This window comes from Crinia signifera, chromosome 9 (genome assembly GCF_055691185.1).
Source record: "Crinia signifera chromosome 9, ASM5569118v1, whole genome shotgun sequence".
In the NCBI taxonomy this organism is placed as follows: Eukaryota; Metazoa; Chordata; class Amphibia; order Anura; family Myobatrachidae; genus Crinia; species Crinia signifera.
The window spans coordinates 5,234,746-5,253,535 of NC_139225.1; the positions used below are offsets into that span (position 1 = coordinate 5,234,746).

At 45.3% G+C, this 18,790-nt stretch overlaps 1 protein-coding gene across 3 annotated transcripts in view; it reads right to left on the reverse strand.

The window, feature by feature from the left end:
- Positions 1–18,790, reverse strand: part of MVB12B (multivesicular body subunit 12B) — an 89,471-nt gene that overhangs the window by 47,865 nt on the left and 22,816 nt on the right. For all 3 annotated transcript variants that reach the window (XM_083160958.1, XM_083160957.1, XM_083160959.1), the window contains 4 exons: positions 11,722–11,829; positions 11,517–11,613; positions 10,573–10,702; positions 8,142–8,270 (listed from right to left, as the gene is read on the reverse strand). In XM_083160958.1, coding sequence (XP_083017084.1) covers positions 8,142–8,270; positions 10,573–10,702; positions 11,517–11,613; positions 11,722–11,829 — 464 coding nt within the window. The remainder of the gene's footprint in view (positions 1–8,141; positions 8,271–10,572; positions 10,703–11,516; positions 11,614–11,721; positions 11,830–18,790) is intronic.

An 18,790-nucleotide genomic window follows, 5' to 3' on the forward strand; every position in this document is an offset into this window, starting at 1 on the left:
GATTAACTTTGGACACCATTGGATTGCGATTATACCATGCTTTACCACTGTTACTGATCTTTAGTGTGTAAACCATTTCCAGTACTGTCTTTCGCATGAAAACCTCTGCTGTTTGTTTTTTAAATTAAACAATGGAAATTCTATAGTGTGAAATTGCTTTGTACTGCTCTACTTCCAATGCCCCTGATGAAGTCAAGCTATTGTCGAAACGCGTTGGGCCTGTATCATCATTTGGAAGATTCCTGAATAAACTTTTATATGATTCTCTTCCGGACTACTATATTGTTTGTTCAACAAATCTGTTGTGTATGCAAATGAATTGGCGCACTCTGAAACTCCATTTTCTCTATCTCTAAACCTTTGGGTCCTGTCTAACAGGGGGCCCCTCAGAGGTGCTGCCTTCTCTCCGTGAGGCGCGGTTGGGTTTTCCGGTCATATATATATATATATATATATATATAGTACTTTTGTGGAAGCAGGCACTCACCATAGACACCAAATGTAGTTGAAGCAAGGATTTATTGCATTGTATTGGTCGACGTTTCGGTCCTCACAGGGACCTTTGTCAAGACACGAATCTGTCACATCAAAGGACCAAGAACACCAGGCAGTGTACTAATGCAGCGTCTGAGACAACTATTTATGGCATCACAGATGTAATGGATAGCGACACCCACTTCCTGTTCCACAAAAAACCGGAAGTGTGCCCTAAATGGTATATAGACCTAATTCAGAGGATCACTGACCAACTAAATGTGTTGTGCCCATAGCGTTATAGTCATAAAAAAATAAGCGTATCAGAAAAATATATAGAAAGTCCAAATTTGCATCAAAACACTAAACTCCGTTAAACCGGAAGTAGCATGCGTTCCAGCGCTGTGGAACGCACAACATACCGGAAGTAAGCGCCGTTTGGCGCGCAAAAACCAACCAGGAAGTAATACAGGATGTGTTATGCGTTCCAGCTGTATGAGTCACTGGAACGCAAGCCAAAAAGCGGAAACATCGTTCCGTTTTATACTCCAATTGCATGAAAGTTATTCATAAGCATAAAATTGTTCGTGAAGTGCAAAAAATACTTTTATATGCGCAATTGGCACAGACTAAATAACGCTACAGGGGTACTAACAATATGATCATAATATGTTATGGATGTAAGAGAGTGCGCCATAGATACTTTGTCTCAGAATACTGCCTGATGCATCACAATAGTGAACAATACCTAAATCAACTCTATGCATATAAAAAACAAAAAAAGAAAATAGAAAAATATAGTGATAAACACTAACATATTATATAAAGAAAAATAAGGAATAAAAATTGAAGAGATAAATGCTGCAAAGTCCCACAAACATATACACTTTTCAGAGAAAGATATTATACGCAATATATTCATTAAGGCCTCTTGGAGCCAATGTCCCCAGGTCGTAGATCCAACGTGCCTCCCTCTGATGAAGTTTTTTACTTCTATCTCCACCACGTGGTGGGGGTGGTATAAAGTCAATAAGCATACATCTTAGACTAGCCACAGAATGTCCAAGTGCCAGAAAATGCTTTGCCACGGGTTTGGCAGATTTTTTCTGCTCGAGAGCTTGACGGATGGAAAGGCGGTGATTCGCCATACGCTCTCTAAAGCATCGTGTAGTTAACCCGACATAATAAAGTCCACAAGGGCACGTTAAAATATAAATCACGAATGATGCCATACAAGACAATCTATAACGGATCTTAATTTTCTTGCCAGTATGGGGGTGAGGAAATGTTTGACCGACCATCATTGATCTACACGTTGTACAATCTGCGCACCGCACACAGCCAAGACGTTGTGTAGAAAGCCAGGTAGAATTACTGGATACAGGTTGTATATGTGGTCTCATCAGCAATTGCTTGTTACATCCATAACATATTATGATCATATTGTTAGTACCCCTGTAGCGTTATTTAGTCTGTGCCAATTGCGCATATAAAAGTATTTTTTGCACTTCACGAACAATTTTATGCTTATGAATAACTTTCATGCAATTGGAGTATAAAACGGAACGATGTTTCCGCTTTTTGGCTTGCGTTCCAGTGACTCATACAGCTGGAACGCATAACACATCCTGTATTACTTCCTGGTTGGTTTTTGCGCGCCAAACGGCGCTTACTTCCGGTATGTTGTGCGTTCCACAGCGCTGGAACGCATGCTACTTCCGGTTTAACGGAGTTTAGTGTTTTGATGCAAATTTGGACTTTCTATATATTTTTCTGATACGCTTATTTTTTTATGACTATAACGCTATGGGCACAACACATTTAGTTGGTCAGTGATCCTCTGAATTAGGTCTATATACCATTTAGGGCACACTTCCGGTTTTTTGTGGAACAGGAAGTGGGTGTCGCTATCCATTACATCTGTGATGCCATAAATAGTTGTCTCAGACGCTGCATTAGTACACTGCCTGGTGTTCTTGGTCCTTTGATGTGACAGATTCGTGTCTTGACAAAGGTCCCTGTGAGGACCGAAACGTCGACCAATACAATGCAATAAATCCTTGCTTCAACTACATTTGGTGTCTATGGTGAGTGCCTGCTTCCACAAAAGTACTATATTTGGGATATTCTCCTTTAGAGCGGAGCACCACAAAGTTGTCCATAGAAGATGGATGGAGTGCGGTTCCTCGAATCTAATATATATATATATATATATATATATATAATTATTTATATACATTTGGTCTATCTATAATACTTTAACTGACCCGGCATATACTGGGTCACCTAAGTGTCCATCTCCGTGCTTTGCTCCGCCCCTCTTGAAACCCCCTTTTGAAAATCCTGCGTTTGCCCCTGGCCTATTCCAAACACATATGAACCAGAACCTAAATGGGCAGATGATTTAAAAAAAAAAAAAAAAAGAAGGGTGGAAGGTATGTCACAGGTATGTCGGAAATAAAACACCAGACAATGGCTGGCCTGTGAACGGAGAACAATGAGGAAGGTACCCACAGAGACAAGGTCCACTTGTGATGAAACATGTGACCCACAGGCAGCCAATCAATAGTGTAAAATTTTGTTTGTTGGTAAAAAAAAAAAAAAAAAAACAACCCTGTGGGATTGTAAAAAAAAAAAACAAATGATTTGCTCTAAAACCAGAATTTTGTTCAAATATCACGAAACAAAAATTTGCCAGGTTGGTGGCGGCGTTTGCAGTTAGGCTGTGTGTGTGTGTGTGGGGGGGGCGGCACTAAGAAGGGAGCTTAAGGGACTGAGTGGGTACGGTTAGGGTAAGGCGGGGGGGAGGGTTAGGCACTGGTGGGTACTGAGGGTTAGGCTACATGTAGGTATGGAGGGATATGGTTAAGGGGTTGGGTAAGAAATATTGGGGTCCTGCACATCAGGAAGCTGCTGCTGCTGGTCCTCCAGAATCCTAAGCACTAAAATGACATCATCCCGTTTTATTATTTCTTTAGGAGCATCAGAACGGGATTGCCTCTGACAGTTTTGTAAAATTTGGTTTTCAGATCGGTTTAAGTTGCAGCCTGGGAATTATTTCAGATCTATGTTGCTGAAAGGTTGTCACATAGATCCCTCCTTATTTCTGAATCCATATACCCACAATCCCTCGCTGCTGAATGCTAGTATATATTCCTCACTCACAATAACTGCTCAGACATGACAAGTGGCGCAGAATATCCGTCTCACACGCAGCCCAAATAACCACGATAACTTTCAGAGAGACATAAACATCTTGTCAGAACAGCCGGCCGCTCATTACAGACACGGAGAGCCGCCGCGTCATACATCTGCAGACAGACAGGTTTTACCGCACGCCATTAATAGGACTTTCAATTATTCCGGGGAACACAGTACGTTCTAACTCAACCAGATTACAATACATTTTATTCTGACTCTTCTGTTATTTGCTGAGTAAAACAAAACTGATTCAATTTCCCGGCAAAGTCATAAACTGCAGAGAGACACGAAGTTCAGGACGGATCACGGTATTGGAGAAGGGAAGAGATGCCGATTAAATCCTGCAGAGAACAGGGTCTTCCTTCCATGCTACAAGCTTACACTGCTCAATGATGAATAATGAGTATTTTATACAAGTTATCATTGTATCTGTGTTCTGTGCTCGGCTGCATGAGAAATCAAACAGTAGCATGGATAATCACCTGTCTACACCTAAATACGGTTATCCCAGATTTACCATCAGAGCTGAACATAATGGTTCTATTCTCTCTCTCTGTATATATATATATATATATATATATATATATATATATATATATATATATATATATCTTTTACATATTTAGCCACTCTGTCACTCATCACCTGTGTGTGTGTGTATAACGCTGGGCGGAGTTACAAGAGTGATTGACAGTGTTATACACACAAAGTCTAGCCAGATTCTGCCTTAGGATACCGCCCCCGCCCAGCGTTATACACAAACCCAAAACCCCCCCCCCCCCCTAGGGAAAAGACCAGCGTTATACACACACCACCACCCCCTTGGAATACACCGCCCCCCGCCCAGCCAGGGCTACAGAACACGCCCACCATTATACACCACCACTAGCCACAACCCCCCCCCCCCCCTCTCTCCCAGTGCAGCGGGGCTGCCCACAGCCCCCCCCCTCCTGGAAAAGCGGGTCTGCCCACACACACACACACCCCCCGCCAGAGCAGCGGCTCTGCCCGAACCCACACCCCGCCCGGCAGGGGTCTGCCCACACCACCTCCCCCATCCCCATATTGATGATAATATTATTATTATATTATATTTATTATTTAACTTTTAACAAGGGGTCATTCAGACCTTCATTACATCGTTTCCGATGTGTACCGCGGATATGTTACGCCAGCCATCATATCGGCCGGGTACCTATAGAAGCCTATGGGCTTCTATTGCTGTCCGCCAGTGTCCGCACCGCCTCCCCCTGTCCTCCCTGCTGCTCCTCCTCCTCCAGCAGCATGTTGCTGCTGGGGATGTCCTTCCGGCTGCAGGGGGGAGGAGGAGATGTCGGGGACGCCGCAGAGCCCAGGTAGTGACTGAGAACCCGCGCACACCACATTACAGGTATCGCGGGGGGCCTCAGTCACCGCACCGTGATGCCAGCCGCATATGTTAGTACATATGCGCTGGCATCGTGGCGGGCGGCGATATATTTTAATACATCCCGCCCATAGACTTTAAGCACATCTTTCACCAAATAACAAACATACGTCACACTCAAATATATTTCTACTTTTAATGAGGCGTAGCCCCTTACGACTGTGTGAAGAGCGCCCGGAGGGCGTGATGAATCACCTAATGAAGGGAACACTTAAACAACACAATGTAACTCCAAGTCAATCCCACTTCTGTGACATCACACTGTCCACTTCGGAAGCAACACTGATTGACAATCAATGTCACATGCTGTTGTGCGTATGGCTTAGCCTTTCTGGCTGACGTTTTGGTCACATGTGAAAGCTGGCGGTGCTGTCACTGTAGTGGTAGCATGAGACGGAGTCTACAACCCACACAAGTGGCTCAGGTAGTGCAGCTCATCCAGGATGGCACATCAATGCGAGCTGTGGCAAGAAGGTTTCCTGTGTCTGTCAGTGTAGTGTCCAGAGCATGGAGGCGCTACCAGGAGACAGGCCAGTACATCAGGAGATGTGGAGGAGGCCGTAGGAGGGCAACAACCCAGCAGCAGGACCGCTACCTCCGCCTTTGTGCAAGGAGGAACAGGAGGAGCACTGCCAGAGCCCTGCAAACTGACCTCCAACAGGCCACAAATGTGCATGTGTCTACTCAAACGGTCAGAAACAGACTCCATGAGGGTGGTATGAGGGCCGGACGTCCACAGGTGGAGGTTGTGCTTACAGCCCAACGCTGTGCAGGATGGTTGGCATTTGCCAGAGAACACCAAGGTTGGCAAATTCGCCACTGGCGCCCTGTGCTCTTCACAGATGAAAGCAGGTTCACACTGAGCACATGTGACAGACATGACAGAGTCTGGAGACGCCAAGGAGAACGTTCTGCTGCCTGCAACATCCTCCAGCATGACCGGTTTGGCAGTGGGTCAGTAATGGAATGCGGGGGGGGGGGGGGGGCTGTCAGCTGACACCGGATGTCAGATGCCCGCCTACTCCCCCCCCCCCCCCGAGTTAACACACATATGTAATGTTGATCAGAGTGTTTGTGTGCCTGGGGCAGGTCCCAGAGCTGAAGTCCGGCCACCACTATATGACACTTGCCTGTACACTTGTGCACATTTGAATGATCCTAATGAATGAAGCATTCTCTGTAGAGTAATAAAGACCTGGTAATATTACAGTCCCGCAGTCGCTGTCCCTTCCCAGTGATATCTGGGCCTCTTAGCAGCCCGTGGTTCTGTGAGAAAGGACCGCCAAGTGTGTAGTATATGGACAGTAACGTATCTTTATTGCAGTTGATATTTGAATAGTAACAGTAGGCTCAAACAAAACGTCTATATTTCTAGAAAGGTTTCAGAATCACAGGTAGTGCGCTCCCAGATGGGCAGCAAGTCTGCTGGTAAGATAAATTGGAGGTAATTCCACAATCCTCCCAGAATACAGTGAAAACAGAAAGATTATCTCCCAGCACCTCAGCGCCTCAACCTTTCCACATGTATAATACACACAGAGCAATACAGAAGTTCTTATCTTTTAGGCTCCAATTGATAGTGCAACGTTCCTCATTCAAATCTCTCCAGTTAGTATCAGGCGAATGGGAGATATAGAAAAACCATCATAGCGCAAACAGATTTATTCACATACAATGCACAATATTTTAAAAAAGATCCTCACACACAGGATTTCACAAGTACCATAAAAGATGGAGAACTGTATTTAAAAAGTTCTCATAAAAGCAAGTTAATAGAAGGACATCCACTTCAGAAGCATCACATAGAGAAAAGGTAAAGTCAATCGCAAATTACCAGATGGTGTGGAGACTCAGTGGGCCACTGAATTCTCACATAGGCAGTATGCGCGACTCTGCGCTAGTCCTGGACCTCTGCAGCTGGTCACCGGGCAGCGTATCCTTCTCCCTACTTCTGCACCTGGGGTGGGTTCCCTCCGATTCTCCTTAAAGGGCCGACGCGTTTCGACCACGTCCGTGGTCTTTTTCAAGGCTTTTAGAAGGTTCAATATTTCCGTCCCAGACGGCGATATTTAAAGTCCATAGGTTAGATTGTTCCTCCAATGAGGAAAGCAGAATTGTCCGCGTCATTGCGTCTAGCGCAATGACGCTTCCGGCGGTCACGTGACCCGCTCCTGCTGGTCCGTCCGCTCGTTGGTGTAATAAAGCCGTGCGGGCGTCACGTTATAGATCATTTCGGGAAACCAGTTCACGGGGAATAGGAAACTCGGCCACTGCCATTTTACTTAAGGGAAAATCTGCCCATACGCTACAAAGATTTATTATACCAACGAGCGGACGGACCAGCAGGAGCGGGTCACGTGACCGCCGGAAGATTCTGCTTTCCTCATTGGAGGAACAATCTAACCTATGGACTTTAAATATCGCCGTCTGGGACGGAAATATTGAACCTTCTAAAAGCCTTGAAAAAGACCACGGACGTGGTCGAAACGCGTCGGCCCTTTAAGGAGAATCGGAGGGAACCCACCCCAGGTGCAGAAGTAGGGAGAAGGATACGCTGCCCGGTGACCAGCTGCAGAGGTCCAGGACTAGCGCAGAGTCGCGCATACTGCCTATGTGAGAATTCAGTGGCCCACTGAGTCTCCACACCATCTGGTAATTTGCGATTGACTTTACCTTTTCTCTATGTGATGCTTCTGAAGTGGATGTCCTTCTATTAACTTGCTTTTATGAGAACTTTTTGATTACAGTTCTCCATCTTTTATGGTACTTGTGAAATCCTGTGTGTGAGGATCTTTTTTAAAATATTGTGCATTGTATGTGAATAAATCTGTTTGCGCTATGATGGTTTTTCTATATCTCCCATTCGCATGATACTAACTGGAGAGATTTGAATGAGGAACGTTGCACTATCAATTGGAGCCTAAAAGATAAGAACTTCTGTATTGCTCTGTGTGTATTATACATGTGGAAAGGTTGAGGCGCTGAGGTGCTGGGAGATAATCTTTCTGTTTTCAAACAAAACGTCTACACAAGTACCTACCTTGGGAGGTTTGGAGCAGATGCCGACGTCACCACAGCAGATGGGGAGGAAGGTGTTGAGGGCTGCGGAGATTCTGGGGCTCTTGGAACCCTTCCCATTCGGTACCAGATGCCCATACTGTTCAGCTCCCTATCCAGGAGACATACACAAACACATAAGTATATAACTATATTAGTAATGCTGATCACCGCTCACTGTGCCGCTTCCCGCAGGCTACTGGGCTTATTTAGGTAAACTGCCTACACTACAGCAAATTATGTTTATTGGCTACAGAGCTTTATGTGATTTTTAACCCACTATTTAGTGGTGACAGGAAGTTAAACCTCCCGGACCTGGAAGGGATTTCTCCATTTTTAGTTTAAGTAGCACTTTGTTCAGTCACCCTCCAGCAGGAGCTGTCAGAACCGATGCAGGACCATTTGTCTACAACAAGAAGATAGACAGCCATTAGGTCGACACCATTAGTTCGACAACTCAATAGGTCGACATGCTTTTAGGTCGACATACCATTAGGTCGACATGCCATTAGGTCGACATGGTTTTTTTCACTGTTTTTTTACCCAAATGTCGGCACAGTCGACATGGACACCGTTTGAAGTGAACCGCAGCCCCTCGCTTTGCTCGCAATGCTTCGGGCACGGTGCCTCGCTGCGCTCGGCACACTATTATAATCTAACTCCACGCCCTAGTGGATGGTAGGGCATGAAATACCGCCTGTCGGCACATGTCGGCTCAAAAAACAGTGAAAAAAAAAACCATGTCGACCTTTTGACTGTCAACCTAGACACTGTCGACCTAAGGGCAGTGTCGACCTAATGGCATGTCGACCTATTGAGTTGTCAAACTAATGGTGTCGACCTAATGGCTGTCTCTCTTCTTGTTGTAGACAAATAGTCCGGATACCGTCAGAACACGTTGTCAGAGAGTGATTGAATTTTACCTTGGTGCTACTCCCCTGCTATTTGTCTGCCTGGGTTTGTGGCTATTGGCCAATGGGGCTGATTCTCAGGATGGATAGGATGAGGATATGGAAAGGATAAGTCTCTAAAAGAAACCTTTATATGCTTCACTACAGTTTTTTGCTGAGTGAGTACGGTACGCATCCGATCCAGTGGAAATCATTTCCTTTGGTACATAGAATGATCTGACACTTATCACATGACCCCGAAGACAAGAGAAAAGATACCTTTATGTGCAACAACCACGTAACCGGCACATTAAATACAGGGATTGATATTTATTGGAAATATATCCTGATTATTAATGTCATTTCACCATACCGGAATGATGAGTAAAATCAATGCCCGTTTTATTTTATGTTCACCATTTTCAGCTACACAATGTAAGTAAGCAAATTTAATTTATATAGCGCACTTTCTCCAAAAGAAGCCTGGAGAAGAGATAAAGTGGAGATAAAGTGGAGATAAAGTGGGTGGAGATAAAGCATCAGCCAATCAACTCCCAAATGTCATTATTTTCAAACACAGTTCATTGGCTGGTCCTTTATCTCTTCTCCGGGCTTAATACATTTGCCCCAGTGTGTGCTATCAGGGAGGGGGGACCTGGTGCTGTGCTGCACCTTGGCTTGCGATGTCCTTCTTACTGCAGATGCGAGAAATAAAATTGCATCGCTTTGTAAAGCCAACGCTCTGTCAGCGGATTTGGATGCAGGACTTAAAGGGACAAGTCAATTCAATTAAAACAGAGGTATTTTGTATTGGATACCGTTCTGATTTAGTAGTGTTTATCACCCTATGGCATATGTAACACCAGGGTACCATCAGACTAAAGGAGTACTTCAACCAACAGAACTGAACAGTTTAACACAGGGGATACCAAACTTTTTGGAATCATGGTACCTTTAACTATCAGACTTTATTTATGACACCCCTAGTTGAAAAGTTTCTTACAACCCATCACCAGAAATATTTCTACCCGCTAATCTGCTGTTCAACACGGGACCTTTCCTTGTCTGAATCCGGAATAAGATCCCCAACCCATTAGTTATCGGACAAAAAACAGGTCTCTGCCGGCTGCTTATCAGGGATTGTGCTTCGCGTGCCTGGCAAGAATCCCCAATAACGCCGGCTTTACAGCGGTAATTGGATAGCACCCAGCGAGCCAATAAGCCGCAACCATTGACCGTAGTAACTTGGCTATCACTCTAGGTCCTCCATCAAGAGAGTACACATTCGTGGTAGGTGAAACTTGCAGGGCTTCTAGCAGCTATGTCCTCAGTAGGTTGTAAAAATGCTCCAAACGTCAAGTACAATTTCTACCCCTGAAAATGAAGATAATACACACACCAGATCTGGTGTTACTGATAAGATGGCATTACAAAAAGCGATTTATAATAATTGAATACCTTATAATGTGGGCGGTTGGTATAAGACTCTGCAGAGACCAGTGAAGAGAATGAACCGGCACTCACCCAATGAATGTATACTGAGGCGGAGCTTGTTTCGAGCGGCTCAGAATGCGGACGTCGCAGATGGCGGCTTCTGTGGAGTCTCGTGGAATAAACTTAATGCACAGGCGCTTTTTTCTAAAGGCAACTTCCTCTGCAGGGAAACCAGCACAAAGGGACATTATAGCGGCTGTAGATTTACAGTATAACAAGTTAGCAATCTGCAAAAGGTGAGCGGACTTAGCCAACTTGTAGGTCTCCTTTCCTAGCAAGTAGCCAGAAAAACCAGAGAACGTCTCCAAGCGTAAAACGCCTGGAATTTTATTCCTGCTTAGAGAAAATATTAACGCTGGTTTCCAATGGAAAACTGTGCACAGCTTGACTAAAAATAAGCACAGAAGTGACAACTTCCATTGATCTACTTGTCATTCTTATCAACAATCAGGAATTCAAGGGAGAAACCAGCAGTTAATCTTAAAAAAAAAAAAGGGGGGGGGGCAGTAGGAACACACAGTGGCGCCGAGGATGGGGATGATGGAGAGGCCCAGGTACCGCTTCCACCTCCTGCATTGCAGGGAGCCAAGCAGTGGAAGAGTGGGTACATACTGCTCAGTGCTGAGCTGGGGAGAGAGGCAGTGGCAGCCTGTTCTCTCTTCCTGCGTGCGATCACGCCCACCCGCACCCTGCTGCCTGTATGCAAAAACTATTATCTTTTCTCCAGAGGGGCATGGCCATGCCCCCTCTAGAAACAACGCCTCTTCCGTTTTACCAGGTACCGGACGACGTCTCAGCGCCCCTGGGAACACAGGTATGCAATGTACAGAGATGATGACCTAATAGGACATATGTATATAGGCTCACAGCACACAACCAGAGGATGGCGCACAACAGAAACCTTATAGTCTTCCGTTCCTCATTTCAGTCTCTGGGATAAGTCAGGAGAAGCACAACTATTAATGGTGACTTACGTGTATCCACCGTCTCCTGGATAGGGATGAAGCCAACCGGTAATGTGTCTTTTAGATCAATCAGTTTCATATCCACCAAGACATTCCCTAAATGGCTCTGTGGAAGAAGAGGGAGGGGGGGGTGAAGGTAAGAGACTCTGGAAAAATCAATACAAAAAAATAGAAAAAAAATTGACTAAGTAAAAGGGGAAAGATTCACACTTACATTCTCTCTCAAGAAGGCTCTGGTGAAACAAAGGTATCTGGTCACCTTGGACTTGAACAAACCATCTTTCCACAGGTCAGCATCCAAGCCATCTGTCGTCTGAGAAACCTGTAATGTGTCACATAACAAGAGGGACGTGAGTAACAGACAAGAGATACATAATATATATTACGTATGCCGTAACATTAGTGATTTACATACAACCACTGTTTACATAAAGAAGAACCACAGCTGTGAATATTCTAATAATCATAATAGATCGTAAAACATTTTTAATAAACGCTCACTAAGAGTAAATACCACGCGACACCCACCATAAGGAAATTATATCATTCTTTCCTTTATACTATTGGAGGATCCCCACCAAGTGTTCTCAATGTTTCAATGTTGCTCTACCAGACATCAAATGGGTCCACTCAACTCTACTTAAAGTCAATGCACAAAACCCATCTTATGAGGTGACCGTTTGAGGCCCTTGAACACTACCACAGTGTCTAACACCGGTGGTCCTTCAAAGCGGCTTTGTAGTAGATGGGGTACTTATACCTTATTTATTTATTATTTATTAGCAGTTTCTTATATAGCGCACACATATTCCGCAGCGCTTTACAGAGTATAGTTGAACATTCACATCAGTCCCTGCCCCAGTGGAGCTCACAATCTATATTTCCTACCACATGTACACGAATACACAGACATTCTAGGGTTAATTTTGTTGGGAGCCAATTAGCCTACCAGTATATTTTTGGATTGTGGGAGGAAACTGGAGCACCCAGAGGAAACCCACGCAAGCACGGGGAGAATATACAAACTTCACACAGTTAGAGCCATGGTGGAAAAATAGAACCCATGACCTCAGCGCTGTGAGGCAGTAATGTAACCATTACACCATCCGTGCTGCCCCGTATATATAACACATGGTGGGGATAGAACCCATGACCTCAGTGTTGTGAGGCAGTAATGTAACCATTACACCGTCCGTACTGCCCCGTATATATAACACATGGTGGAGATAGAACCCATGACCTCAGCGCTGTGAGGCAGTAATGCTAACCATTACACTATCCGTACTGCCCCGTATATATAACACATGGTGGGGATAGAACCCATGACCTCAGCGCTGTGAGGCAGTAATGTAACCATTACACTATCCGTACTGCCCCGTATATATAACACATGGTGGGGATAGAACCCATGACCTCAGTGCTGTGAGGCAGTAATGTAACCATTACACCATCCGTGCTGCCCCGTATATATAACACATGGTGGGAATAGAACCCATGACCTCAGCCCTGTGAGGCAGTAATGTAACCATTACACCGTCCGTACTGCCCCGTATATATAACACATGGTGGGGATAGAACCCATGACCTCAGTGCTGTGGGGCAGTAATGTAACCATTACACCATCCGTGCTGACCCGTATATATAACACATGGTGGGGATAGAACCCATGACCTCAGTGCTGTGAGGCAGTAATGCTATAACCATTACACCGTCCGTACTTCCCCGTATATATAACACATGGTGGGGATAGAACCCATGACCTCAGTGCTGTGGGGCAGTAATGTAACCATTACACCATCCGTGCTGACCCGTATATATAACACATGGTGGGGATAGAACCCATGACCTCAGTGCTGTGAGGCAGTAATGCTATAACCATTACACCGTCCGTACTGCCCCGTATATATAACACATGGTAGGGATAGAGCCCATGACATCAGCACAGTGAGGCAGTAATGCTAACCATTACACCATCCGTACTGCCCTGTATATATAACACATGGTGGGGATAGAACCCATGACCTCAGTGCTGTGATGCGGTAATGTAACCATTACACCATCCGTACTGCCCCGTATATATAACACATGGTGGGATAGAACCCATGACCTCAGTGCTGTGAGACAGTAATGCTAACCATTACACCATCCGTACTGCCCGTATATATATAACACATGGTGGGGATAGAACCCATGACCTCAGTGCTGTGAGACAGTAATGCTAACCATTACACCGTCCGTACTGCCCCGTATATATAACACATGGTGGGGATAGAACCCATGACCTCAGTGCTGTGATGCGGTAATGTAACCATTACACCATCCGTACTGCCCCGTATATATAACACATGGTGGGATAGAACCCATGACCTCAGTGCTGTGAGGCAGTAATGCTAACCATTACACCGTCCGTACTGCCCCGTATATATAACACATGGTGGGAATAGAACCCATGACCTCAGTGCTGTGAGGCAGTAATACTAACCATTACACCCTCCGTACTGCCCCGTATATACAAAACATGGTGGGGATAGAACCCAGCGCAGTGAGGCAGTAATGTAACCATTACACCATTCGTACTGCCCCGTATATATAACACATGGTGGGGATAGAACCCATGACCTCAGCACTGTGAGGCAGTAATGTAACCATTACACCATCCGTACTGCCCCGTATATATAACACATAGTGGGAATAGAACCCATGACCTCAGCGCTGTGAGGCAGTACTGCTAACATTACACCATCCGTACTGCCCCGTATATATAACACATGGTGGGGATAGAACCCATGACCTCAGCACTGTGAGGCAGTAATGTAACCATTACACCATCCGTGCTGCCCCGTATATATAACACATGGTGGGAATAGAACCCATGACCTCAGCGCTGTGAGGCAGTACTGCTAACCATTACACCGTCCATGACCTCAGTGCTGTGAGGCGGTAATGTAACCATTACACCATCCGTGCTGCCCCGATACCTGGCTCATTATGAATGATGCAGCCCCGACCACTATGCTAGGGAATCACCAAGAACCCTATCGAAGAGCTACTTTCAGTAGCAAACATATTTTCTGGCAAGCTACACACTTGCCCCAATAAAATAGTTTATTGTAGTAGAAGGTACTCCAATTAAGCTTTAGTGATATTGACTCTACTGATAACAGACATTTACATGGAAAAATAAGGATTAATGGGGAAAAACCAGACAAAAAGCATGAAATGATGAGAAACACCGGCCTTCACCGCCAGCTTGCAGCAGTGGAAGGGAACCCACAGACCAGACAAAGCCTTTCATTTCTGCATAGTGTGGGGAACTTGGCTGGGTACACTACGTGACGTGTTTACCCAGCAACTGGAGGGTAGTAGTAACTCCCAGAGGCAATGGAGGTGTTAGTCTCTGGGCTCCAAGCCCTGGAGGGCCACCTTCATGTACAGCAGCACATGTGTGGTTCCAAGTGTGACCGCTGCTCTTCCGATGGAGCTCTGCGAGTCACCTGCTGTTGCTGCATAATGTATAGTTACCAGGCTCTGTCCCAGGAGCCCGGCTAACACCTGGAATAGAGGACACGACAACTCCTGCCTGGTACCACTCAGCCTGCGCTGCAGCAAGCAATGGTGCCCCCACTGCACTGTGAGATGGCACACACCTGTGACTGCTGACACACATTCACACGCACAGTATTTGTTTTCACTTTATTCCTTTAAGAGGGGGCACCAAATTCCAGCTTGTATCCGGGTGACCGGGATGAACTTACACCCCTGCCCAGCGATTTCAGCAGTGGATGGGAGCAGACATCGGCACGTGCAGAAAATGTAAACAGCATGCCCCAATAAAGCGGCATTTAGAACTACAGTAACATTACCTTTCTAGCAGGTCTGTTAGTCACATACCATTGTGCTAGGGGATGGCAGCAGCTTAAGCTTCTGGCTATACACCACTGGCAGCAAACCACATGTTCCGGGAGGTTCAGTCCTTAGCCGTGTGCTTAGTAAATTATATACTTTTATAATTTCATGTACTTTGCAGAACATACCGCCAAGTGCAAAACCCCACAAAGAAAACCAGTGCATGTTCTCCCATGAGACCTTAACATAGTTAATGAGCCGTGGACAAGTTTGGCTGAAGATATGGAATTAGACAACATTCTTATTCATTTCTAGGGTAGAAGGTTATTTTCATAAAAAAAAGTGCGGTCAGTCGGCACACAACATTCTGGCAAATGCCAAGGCTGTAAACGCTGACCGGGGAATTTACAAATGCTGGTTAGCAGAAGTAAATCTGTTCTAGACAGAACACCTAGGGTTAACACATGTAGACAATATCCCAAGTAGGAAGAAATGGCTACACACTCACACACAACCTACACACACTTACACACAACCTACACTGTTACAGAAATGCATCCTGCAATAAACTATAGTTACTGTAATTGGTTAAATTAAAATGATTACCCTAACCAGCCACCACAAATATATGTTATTGCTAGAATCCCCTACTATTTTTGAACATTCTTATTCCCCAATCTTAGAGCCCACCACTTACACCTGCACTATAGTTTTACACCTCAATACTGACAAAAAAGCTGGCTCAACATGTAGACTAGCAGTAGCGCACGCAGGGGGGGTTTCTGAGTACCCAGAAACCCCCCAGGAGTCTAAGGGCCATAGGCTGAAAGCTGAGGGTCCCCTCTTTCCAAGGGTATAAGAATTTTAAAAATCGGCCCTTGGGAACCGGAGATATCTGACTTCAAAGCAGTGGTCCCTATCCAAGCCTGTTAATTGCTCTTCCCAGTCAGATATTTCAGGTTTTGTCTAACTTAGAGTTTTTATGAGGGTATATTCCAAAAGCTGGGACTCTCCCCCTTTGATGGACACTAGTAGCTTGTCTCTACTCTGCCCAGAACCAGAGATATCAGCCTTCCAGCAGCTGGTTACTGCTCCAGCTCCACACACCTATTATGTAGTTTTATATACTCGTTGGCAGATTGCTCTGCCTACTGAACTCTGATCCCCTAGTCCCTAATACCATTTGGTAGGTGGGATTCTCTAGTTTTTAATTCAATTAAAATCTAAGAAATATATTTCCGGGAACTGGAGATATCTGCAGTCAAGCAAGCTGTCCTCCCACCAGAAAATTATGAATAATAAGCCCACTACACTATACACCCCCTCCTCTTAAACATCCTCTACCACCCTGGAAGTTATGTATCAGGGCCCCTTCATTCAGCCCAATGCCCCCTTCTCCCACCCCATCTCCCACCATCTGTGCAGTAAAGGGGTAATTAGTGGAAATTACTGATCCAGGCCCTACATGCTGAGCGGGTGATATAATACCCCCTACCACCCGCGGGACATCAAAGCTTCCCCCACCCCTACCGCTGGAGGATCGGTAGGTGCCCCAATACATTGCTATGCCCAGGGGTCTACACTGCTGTTGACGCCCTTGTATGTGTATATATATATGTATATGTATGTATGTATGTATGTATGTATGTATGTGTGTGTATGTGTGTATATATATATATATATATATATATGTATACACATATATATATTTTTTATTATTATTATTTATATACATTTGGTCTATCTATAATACTTTAACTGACCCGGCATATACTGGGTCACCTAAGTGTCCATCTCCGTGCTTTGCTCCGCCCCTCTGGAAACCCCCTTCTGAAAATCCTGCGTTTGCCCCTGGACTAGGGATGCTAATCCTGGGGCATTTTTTCAAACCCGGGAATCAAACCCCCCCTCATACCCCCATATTAACTTACTTGGGGGAGCGGGGCAGGCAGCAACGGTGCAAAAGGTGGAGGCAGTCGCAGAGTGCGGCACTGCTGAGGTGGCAGGAGGAGCTGCTGTAGTGGAGCCAGGAGCGGGCAAGTTCCGGCAGGTGAGGTACAGCAGTGCAGCCTGCGCAGCATGACCTATGACCTAGTCACACTGCGCGAGGTGGTCGGGAAAAGACGGGCAGCGCTTGAGCGTTTGTTCAAACGGTGCCCGGCGCATGCGCAGTCTAATCCTGAAGTTGGGATATAATTGAAATCTGACATTTTGGGGCAAAATTCCGCCAATCCCGATCCCAGGATTGGCCACCCTAATATAGACTAATGTAAACAAGCGTGTGTCATTATATAGGTATAGTAGCCGTCCTTCCGCCCCTCACAGCAGTCATAAAGCTGCTACATGTGTACTTCCGGCTATACTGAGCAGACCCACTCACGGACAGGTTAGGGACTAGGGGCCAGATGTATCAAGCTTCAAAAGTGATAAAATGGAGGAGTGATAAACAGCCAGCCAATCAGCTCCCACCTGCCATGTCACACGCTGTGTTTGAAAAAATGTCAGGCAGGAGCTGATTGGCTGGCTGTTTATCACTCTCCATTTTATCACTTTTAAAGCTTATAGAATCTGGCCCTATAACCGGTCTGTGTTTGCTGTCACCAAGCTATTCTCCTCTGATTTAACATAACATTAGTTATCTGGCCTCCCTTACTGGACAACCAAGGGGAAAAATCACAAGGCTAATAAAAATTATTACACACACACACACACACATTGAAAAGGTTTGCATGCATTAGGTGGACCACTGAAGGTCGACAAACTTAAAAGGTCTAAACATGTCACAATTCAATGAATGTGGTTTTGGGCACCTACAGCCTGTGTACCTTTCAAATTTGTAAACTAATCAGCAGCAATAGTTAGCTTGATTCACCAGAATACAGATCTCCATAGCTGATTATGTAAATGCCAGTAACAAATATGGCCGCCTGGCCTCAGTGTGTGGGCAGGATCGGCCATTTTGCCGTCCCAACTGTAGCAATTTGTCAGTTGGTGTACCTGAGACTGAAGAGAGAAGCTGCTTCTGGAAGAGAGAGCTAGTTTGCTGCGACAGCTAGTGTTGTACTCCCAGCAGATTTCTACAGGATCCCGCTGCTCAGAGCCCCATAACACCTGAGCTTTACTGGACATTGTTTGTTGTTGTTATTGTGCTTTTATTTCAGATCGAGATGAGCAGAAGAGAGTTACATATATTACATAAAGACATTACAAGCATTTAATTTCTAGCTACGACTATGGTGGTCAGGTCGCCAAGTAGGGACACGTTGTTTGGCTGTTGATATTGGGATTGCATTCGCTTTGATTGGATTGTTCAGGTGATGGACGGCTAACGGAAAGAAGCTTCTTGCGGATCTGGACGTTTTGACGGGGATGGACCTGAACAGTCTTCTGGATGGTAGGATGTCGAACAGGTTGTGACCAGGATGCAGCTTGTCGTT